Source organism: Somniosus microcephalus, unplaced genomic scaffold, assembly GCF_052327205.1.
Source record: "Somniosus microcephalus isolate GS21.2 unplaced genomic scaffold, FLI_Smic_1.0 unresolved_chr1, whole genome shotgun sequence".
Lineage (NCBI taxonomy): Eukaryota > Metazoa > Chordata > Chondrichthyes > Squaliformes > Somniosidae > Somniosus > Somniosus microcephalus.
The window spans coordinates 33,722,208-33,731,794 of record NW_028225179.1 but is presented as its reverse complement, the minus strand read 5'-3'; the positions used below and the strand labels follow the sequence as shown (position 1 = coordinate 33,731,794).

Sequence of the window (9,587 nt, the reverse complement as noted above, 5' to 3'; positions counted from 1 at the left end):
TAGACAACTGTTGACACAGATGCCGCGGTAGTTATTTGGGTCTGATTTGTTTCCACTTTTATATATGGGGGAGATTAGTCCTTGGCACCAGATATCGGGAAAACAGCCTGAACGTAATATGATGTTGAATAATTTGAGTACCGCACCCTGCATCTCCATATTGCTGAACTTGAGCATTTCATTTTTGATGTTGTCTGGGCCACAGGCTTTCTTTAGGTGGAGAGATTTTGTTTTTGTGGCCAGTTCTTTCCATGTGATTGGGGAGTCTAGAGGGTTTTGGTTGTCTTTAATTGTTGCTTCTAATGTGTGGAGTTTTTCTGTGACCTGATGTTGACTTGGGTTTGTTTCGTTTATTGGGATGTCTTTATAGAGGTTTTCAAAATGTGTTCTCCAGATGTCGCCATCTTGGATTGGTAATGCTTGCAATTGTGTTGTACTCAGGTTATTCCACATTTCCCAGAATTGTTTTGGATTGGTGGAGTTTTCAATTTCTTCGAGTATTTTGTGGGTATAGTTTTGTGTTTTGTTCCTAATGGTGTGTTTATATCTTTTGAGGGTTTCATTGTATCTAGTACGTAGGTCCGGATTGTTTGGTTGGCGATGCTTTTGGTTTGATATTTTTCTCAGGTCTTTTCTGGCATTTTTGCATTCGTGGTCAAACCATTTCTTATTTTTATTTTGTCTTTTGTGACGCTTCTTCTTCTGTTTCACAAGGTCGGCTTTTACAGCTGCCTCATGGAAGATCATATTTATATCCTCTATGGCCATGTTTACACCATCTCTGGTGATCTCGTATGGGTTTTCTTTAAATTTTGATATTTTACTTGTGAGATCAGGTGACTTTAGTGCTGTGATGAATTTTTCTCCACTGTCTGGGGCCCATCTGTATGTCTGGTTTATTTTATGGAGCTTACTGGGTTCTTTTTTTGTGTCTGTAGTTTGGGCAGAAAGTTTAAGGTACATATTTATTTGGTTATGGTCTGAGAGGGGGGATTGCTGCCTGACAGTGGATGAGTTGATATCGCAGGGGTCCAGGTCAGTGATTGTATAGTCCACCACACTAGACCCAAGAGTTGAGGAGTATGTGAGTCTCCCTAGGGAGTCCCCTCTGAACCTACCGTTAACTATGTACAGGCCTAAGGCTCGGCAGAGTTGCACTACCTCCCTACCGCTTTTATTTATTTCACGATCAAGGTTGTTCCGATTTGCGATGGCTGGTGTGACATCTAAAGGGGTCTGGCCAAACACATGGTTGTTTCCCTGTGGGTCTATGAAGTCAGGTTCACAACCGGTCCTTGCATTTCTCTCGCTGTCTCTGTCTCGCTGTCTGTCGCTCTCTCTGTTTCGCTCTTGCTCTGTCTCGCTCACTCTGTCTTGCTCTCTCTCTCTCTGTCTCTCTCACTCTCTCTCTGTCTCTCTCCAGTCTGTCCCTCTCTCTCTGTCTCTCTCTCTCTGTCTCTCTCTCTCTGATTCTCTCTCTCTGTCTCTCTCTCTCTGATTCTCTCTCTCTGTCTCTCTCTCTCTGATTCTCTCTCTCTGTCTCTCTCTCTCTGATTCTCTCTCCCTGTCTCTCTCTCTCTCTCTCTCTGTCTCGCTCTCTGTCTCACTCTCTCTCTGTCTCTCTCTCTCTCTGTCTCACTCTCTGTCTCACTCTCTGTCTCACTCTCTGTCTCACTCTCTGTCTCTCTCTCTCTGTCTCTCGCTCTCTGTCTCGCTCTCTCTCTGTCTCTCTCTGTCTCTCTCTCTGTCTCTCTCTCTCTGTCTCACTCTCTCTGTCTCACTCTCTGTCTCGCTCTCTCTGTCTCGCTCTCTCTGTCTCGCTCTCTCTGTCTCGCTCTCTGTCTCGCTCTCTCTGTGTCTCTCTCTCTGTCTCTCTCTCTCTGTCTCACTCTCTGTCTCACTCTCTGTCTCTCTCTCTGTCTCTCTCTCTCTGTCTCTCTGTCTCTCTCTCTGTCTCTCTCTCTGTCTGTCTCTCTCTCTCTCTCTCTCTTTGTCTCTCTCTCTGTCTCTCTCTCTGTCTCTCTCTGTCTCTCTCTCCGTCTCTGATTCTCTCTTTCTCTCTCTCTATCTCTCCCTTTCAGTTTCTCTCTCTCTCTCTCTCTTTCCATGTCGGTCTTCCTTTTTCCTTCTCTCTTTCTCCTATCTTTCTGCCTCTCCATACCTGGAATCCAATCGAGCGGCTCAACCTCTCCTCGTCCACCATTCCATCTCTCTCTCACTCTCCACAAATCACAATCAGGAATGAGAATGAAGCAAATGCATTTGGAAAACAAAACGTTTTATTGAACTCGGAAGTGATTTCAGCGAGATCAGACCAACGTGACAGAAATCGAACACAGGCACATGTCTTCGCAAGCCAAACATCACCGGGGTTAAATAATATTCTGGCCTGCAGTCCTCACCACATCCTCCAGAGCGACAATCACAGGAAGGTTCGGAGCCAAATTAGCACAAATTCGAATCCATTATTGAGGCGGTAGATTCACCACAGGTATAGAAATAAGCTGCTGGGTTTCATATCGAGGCCTGAGAGCCCAGAAGAAAAGATTGAAGCATCGTGTAACTATCCCACCTAACCAAGAGCCTGGGCATGTACTCGAAGAGCAGAATTTGGCAGGTTTACGGGGAAACTACCTGGAGGAGTGGGCCGAAATTGGACAGCTCTACCTAAGACATGACGGGCCGAATGGCCCTCAGTACTGCCCCTCCGACAGTGCGGCGCTCCCTCAGTACTACCCCTCCGACAGTGCGGCGCTCCCTCAGTACTGCCCCTCCAACAGTGCGGCGCTCCCTCAGTACTGCCCCTCCGGCAGTGCGGCTCTCCCTCAGTACTGCCCCTCCGGCAGTGCGGCGCTCCCTCAGTACTGCCCCTCCGACAGTGCGGCGCTCCCTCTGTACTGCCCCTCCGACAGTGCGGCACTCCCTCAGTACTGCCCGTCCGACAGCGCGGCGCTCCCTCAGTACTGTCCCTCTGACAGCGCGGCGCTCCCTCAGTACTTCCCCTCCGACAGTGCGGCGCTACCTCAATACTGCCTCTCCGACAGTGTGGCGCTCCCTCAGTACAGCCTCTCTGACAGTGCGGCTCTCCCTCAGTACCGCCCCTCCGACAGCGCGGCTCTCCCTCAGTACTGCCCCTCCGACAGCGCGGCGCTCCCTCAGTATTGCCCCTCCGAAAGTGCAGCACTCCTTCAGTACTGCCCCTCCGACAGTGCGGCGCTCGCTCAGTAATGCCCCTCCGACAACGCGGCGCTCGCTCAGTACTGCCCCTCCGACAGCGCAGCGCTCCCTCAGTACTGGCAACCAGGGAGTGTTGGCTCGAAGCCACCGACTTGGATAGAATGGGATAGAATGAGCTAACAGGATGTTGCTAGCAGCGACTGCCCTTCAATGCAAATCCAGGTGTGCGACACACTTTGGGGATTGTGTGGGAGAGAGGGTAGAAGGCATTTTACAAATGTGAGTGTGTCTATTGATACCACTATGCCTCACAGCAAACAGTGTCTATTTAATCAGCATACTGCAGAAAGCAGACTACCGTGTCTATTTAATCAGCGTACTGCCCCAAACACTGTACAGTGACTCATTTAATCAGAACACTGCAGCAAACAGTGTCTATTTAATTAGCATGTTGCAGCAAGCAGTCTACAGTGTCCATTTAATCAGAGCACAACAGCAAACAGTCCAGCTAATCATCTAGACGAGGGGACTAGTTGTAATATCTCCAAGTTTGCAGACGACACAAAGCTGGGTGGGCGTGTGTGCTGTGAGGAGGATGCCGAGAAACTCCAGGATGATTTGGACAGGTTGGGTGATTGGGCAGATGCATGGCAGATGCAGTATAATGTGGATAAATGCAAGGTTATCCACTTTGGTGGCAAAAACAGGACGGCAGATTATTATCTGAATGGCAATAGATTGGGAGAAGGGGAAGTGCAACGAGACCTGGGTGTCCTTGTGCACCAGTCGCTGAAGGTAAGCATGCAGGTGCAGCAGGCGGTTAAGAAGGCAAATGGTATGTTGGCCTTCATAGTGAGAGGATTCGAGTACAGGAGCAAGGATGTCTTGCTGCAGTTGTACAAGGCCTTGGTGAGACCACACCTTGAGTATTGTGTGCAGTTTTGGTCGCCTTATCTGAGGAAGGATGTTCTTGCCATGGAGGGAGTGCAGCGAAGATTCACCAGACTGATACCTGGGATGGCAGGAATGACGTATGAGGAGAGATTGGGTCGATTGGGCTTATACTCGCTGGAGTTTAGAAGAATGAGAGGGGATCTCATTGAAACTTATAAAATTCTAACAGGACTAGACAGACTAGATGCAAGAAGGATGTTCCCGATGGCGGGGGAGTCCAGAACCAGGGGTCACAGTCTAAAGGTAAGGGATAAGCCATTTAGGACAGAGATGAGGAGGAATTTCTTCACCCAGAGAGTGGTGAACCTGTGGAATTCTCCACCACAGAAGGCAGTTGAGGCCAAGCCATTAAATATATTCAAGAAGGAGTTAGATATATTTCCTAAGGCTAAAGGGATCAAGGGATATGGGGAGAAAGCAGGGACAGGGTACTGAATCTGGATGATCAGCCATGATCTCATTAAATGGCGGAGCGGGCTCGAGGGGCCGAATGGCCTACTCCTGCTCCTATCTTCTATGTTTCTAATCAGCGCACTATAACAGTCTACAGAGTCTACTTAATCAGCGCACCGCAGCAAACAGTCTACAGAATCTATTTAGAAAGCGGCGCTATGCCCTACAGCAAATGGAACACGTGACCGCCACTGGAGCAAAGTCGACCGTGAAAAGCAGATTTAATTCTCCAGGGAACGGCAGAGAGCAAAGGATAGTTACAGGGTGCAAACTGTGATCGGGAAATCAATCCCAGTCACTTACAGCAGCGATGGACGGGGCACAATTCACCAGTCATCTCTATTCTGGCCGGGAACAGTGGCGTCAATATGTTGCAGCCTTTTCTATTCTGGTGATGGGTCACCTGTCACTCTGTTGCAGGACCAACATTCAAAGGCTCGTTAGATTCTTCCTCCGCGACATCAACATTCTGTGGATTATTTTCATTCATTAAGTCTTTGTAGCTGCGTTTGAAAAACCCCACCTGTTACAGGAATAATACAGTGTGTGAGGGAGCGGGACCAACATCATAGAGTCATAACAGCACAGGAGGAGGCCATTCGGCCCATCGAGTCCGCGCCGGCTCTCTGCAGAGCAATCCAGGCAGTCCCATTCCCCCCGCTCTATCCCCGTAGCCCTGCAAGTTTATTTCCCTCAAGCGCCTATTCAGTCTCCCCTCGAAAACATTGAGTGTCTCCACGTCCACCACTTCCGTCGGCAGCGAGTTCCAGGTCCTCACCACTCGCTGTGTAAAAAAGTTTTTCCTCAAATCCCCCCCCTGTATCTCTTCATCAAGACCTTCAAGCTGTGTCCCCTAGTATCAGTAGAGATACAGTCAGTAACGCAGGGTGCTGGGGGAGAGGGGTTACTGAGTGACAGTGTGAGGGAGCTGGATTAACATCAGTAGAGATACAGTCAGTAACACAGGGTGCTGGGGGAGAGGGGTTACTGAGTGACAGTGTGAGGGAGCTGGATTAACATCAGTAGAGATACAGTCAGTAACACAGGGCGCTGGGGGAGAGGGGTTACTGAGTGACAGTGTGAGGGAGCTGGATTAACATCAGTAGAGATACAGTCAGTAACACACGGTGCTGGGGGAGAGGGGTTACTGAGTGACACTGTGAGGGAGCTGGATTAACATCAGTAGAGATACAGTCAGTAACACACGGTGCTGGGGGAGAGGGGTTACTGAGTGACAGTGTGAGGGAGCTGGATTAACATCAGTAGAGATACAGTCAGTAACACAGGGCGCTGGGAGAGAGGGGTTACTGAGTGACAGTGTGAGGGAGCTGGAATAACATCAGCAGAGATACAGTCAGTGAAACAGGGCACTGGGGGAGAGAGGTTACTGAGTGACAGTGTGAGGGAGCTGCATTAACATCAGTAGCGATACAGTTAGTGACACAGGGTGCTGGGGGAGAGGGGTTACTGAGTGACAGTGTGAGGGAGCTGGATTAACATCAGTAGAGATACAGTCAGTAACACAGGGCGCTGGGGGAGAGGGGTTACTGAGTGACTGTGTGAGGGAGCTGGATTAACAGTAGAGATACAGTCAGTAACACAGGGCGCTGGGGGAGAGGGGTTACTGAGTGACAGTGTGAGGGAGCTGGATTAACATCAGTAGAGATACAGTCAGTAACACACGGTGCTGGGGGAGAGGGGTTACTGAGTGACACTGTGAGGGAGCTGGATTAACATCAGTAGAGATACAGTCAGTAACACACGGTGCTGGGGGAGAGGGGTTACTGAGTGACAGTGTGAGGGAGCTGGATTAACATCAGTAGAGATACAGTCAGTAACACAGGGCGCTGGGAGAGAGGGGTTACTGAGTGACAGTGTGAGGGAGCTGGAATAACATCAGCAGAGATACAGTCAGTGAAACAGGGCACTGGGGGAGAGAGGTTACTGAGTGACAGTGTGAGGGAGCTGCATTAACATCAGTAGCGATACAGTTAGTGACACAGGGTGCTGGGGGAGAGGGGTTACTGAGTGACAGTGTGAGGGAGCTGGATTAACATCAGTAGAGATACAGTCAGTAACACAGGGCGCTGGGGGAGAGGGGTTACTGAGTGACTGTGTGAGGGAGCTGGATTAACATCAGTAGAGATACAGTCAGTAACACAGGGCGCTGGGGGAGAGGGGTTACTGAGTGACAGTGTGAGGGAGCTGGATTAACATCAGTAGAGATACAGTCAGTAACACAGGGTGCTGGGGGAGAGGGGTTACTGAGTGACAGTGTGAGGGAGCTGGATTAACATCAGTAGAGATACAGTCAGTAACACAGTGCCCTGGGGGAGAGGGGTTACTGAGTGACAGTGTGAGGGAGCTGGATTAACATCAGTAGAGATACAGTCAGTAACGCAGGGTGCTGGGGGAGAGGGGTTACTGAGTGACAGTGTGAGGGAGCTGGATTAACATCAGTAGAGATACAGTCAGTAACACAGCGTGCTGGGGGAGAGGGGTTACTGAGTGACAGTGAGAGGGAGCTGGATTAACATCAGTAGAGATACAGTCAGTAACACAGGGCGCTGGGGGAGAGGGGTTACTGAGTGACAGTGTGAGGGAGCTGGATTAACATCAGTAGAGATACAGTCAGTAACGCAGGGTGCTGGGGGAGAGGGGTTACTGAGTGACAGTGTGAGGGAGCTGGATTAACATCAGTAGAGATACAGTCAGTAACACAGGGCGCTGGGGGAGAGGGGTTACTGAGTGACAGTGTGAGGGAGCTGGATTAACATCAGTAGAGATACAGTCAGTAACACAGGGCGCTGGGGGAGAGGGGTTACTGAGTGACAGTGTGAAGAAGCTGGATTAACATCAGTAGAGATACAGTCAGTGACACAGGGCGCTGGGGGAGGTGGGTTACTGAGTGACAGTGTGAGAGAGCTGGATTAACGTCACTAGAGATACAGCCAGTCACACAGGGCGCTGGGGGAGAGGGGTTACTGAGTGACAGTGTGAGGGAGCTGGATTAACATCAGCAGAGATACAGTCAGTAACACAGGGCGTTGGGGGAGAGGGGTTACTGGGTGACAATGTGAGGGAGCTCGATTAACATCAGTAGAGATACAGTCAGTAACACAGGGCGCTGGGGGAGAGGGGTTACTGAGTGACAGTGTGAGGGAGCTGGATTAACATCAGCAGAGATACAGTCAGTGACACAGGGTGCTGGGGGAGAGGGGTTACTGAGTGACAGTGTGAGGGAGCTGGATTAACATCAGTAGAGATACAGTCAGTAACACAGGGCGCTGGGGGAGAGGGGTTACTGAGTGACAGTGTGAGGGAGCTGGATGAACATCAGTAGAGATACAGTCAGTAACACAGGGCGCTGGGGGAGAGGGGTTACTGAGTGACAGTGTGAGGGAGCTGGATTAACATCAGTAGAGATACAGTCAGTAACACAGGGCGCTGGGGGAGAGGGGCTACTGAGTGACAGTGTGAGGGAGCTGGATTAACATCAGTAGAGATACAGTCAGTAACACAGGGCGCTGGGGGAGAGGGGTTACTGAGTGACAGTGTGAGGGAGCTGGATTAACATCAGTAGAGATACAGTCAGTAACACAGGGCGCTGGGGGAGAGGGGTTACTGAGTGACAGCGTGAGGGAGCTGGATTAACATCAGTAGAGATACAGTCAGTAACACAGGGCGATAGGGGAGAGGGGTTACTGAGTGACATTGTGAGTGAGCTGGATTAACATCAGTAGAGATACAGTCAGTGACACAGGGCGCTGGGGGAGAGGTTACTGAGTGACAGTGTGAGGGAGCTGGATTAACATCAGCAGAGATACAGACAGTAACACAGGGCGCTGGGGGAGAGGGGTTACTGAGTGACAATGTGAGGGAGCTGGATTATCATCAGCAGAGATACAGTCAGTAACACAGGGCGCTGGGGGAGAGGGGTTACTGAGTGACAGTGTGAGGGAGCTGGATTAACATCAGTAGAGATACAGTCAGTAACACAGGGTGCTGGGGGAGAGGGGTTACTGAGTGACAGTGTGAGGGAGCTGGATTTACATCAGTAGAGATACAGTCAGTAACACAGGGCGCTGGGGGAGAGGGGTTACTGTGTGACAGTGTGAGGGAGCTGGATTTACATCAGTAGAGATACAGTCAGTAACACAGGGCGCTGGGGGAGAGGAGTTACTGAGTGACAGTGTGAGGGAGCTGGATTAACATCAGTAGAGATACAGTCAGTAACACAGGGCGCCGGGGGAGAGGGGTTACTGAGTGACAGTGTGAGGGAGCTGGATTAACATCAGTAGAGATACAGTCAGTAACACAGGGCGCTGGGGGAGAGGGGTTACTGAGTGACAGTGTGAGGGAACTGGATTAACATCAGTAGAGATACAGTCAGTAACACAGGGTGCTGGGGGAGAGGGGTTACTGAGTGACAGTGCGAGGGAGCTGGATTAACATCAGTAGAGATACAGTCAGTAACACAGGGTGCTGGGGGAGAGGGGTTACTGAGTGACAGTGTGAGGGAGCTGGATTAACATCAGTAGAGATACACTAAGTAACACAGGGCGCTGGGGGAGAGGGGTTACTGAGTGACAGTGTGAGGGAGCTGGATTAACAGCAGGAGAGATACAGTCAGTAACACAGGGCGCTGGGGGAGCGGGGTTACTGAGTGGCAGTGTGAGGGAGCTGGATTAACATCAGTAGAGATACAGTCAGTAACACGGGGCACTGGGGGAGAGGGACTACTGAGTGACAGTGTGAGGGAGCTGGATTAACATCAGTAGAGACACAGTCAGTAACACAGGGTGCTGGGGGAGAGGGGTTACTGAGTGACAGTGTGAGGGAGCCAGATTAACATCAGTAGGGATACAGTCAGTAACACAGGGCGCTGGGGGAGAGGGGTTACTGAGTGACAGCATGAGGGAGCTGGAATAACATCAGTAGAGATACAGTCATTGACACAGGGCGCTGGGGGAGAGGGGTTACTGAGTGACAGTGTGAGGGAG

The 9,587-nt window shown here is 50.5% G+C and overlaps 1 protein-coding gene across 1 annotated transcript in view; it reads right to left on the bottom strand.

Moving 5' to 3' along the window:
- Positions 1-2,259: 2,259 nt before the first annotated feature.
- The window catches only part of LOC147094578 (integrin alpha-M-like), a 151,337-nt gene continuing 144,009 nt past the window's right edge, over positions 2,260-9,587 (bottom strand). The window contains exon 20 of the mRNA XM_085974408.1: positions 2,260-5,107. Coding sequence (XP_085830534.1) covers positions 4,991-5,107 — 117 coding nt within the window. The 3' untranslated portion in view covers positions 2,260-4,990. The remainder of the gene's footprint in view (positions 5,108-9,587) is intronic.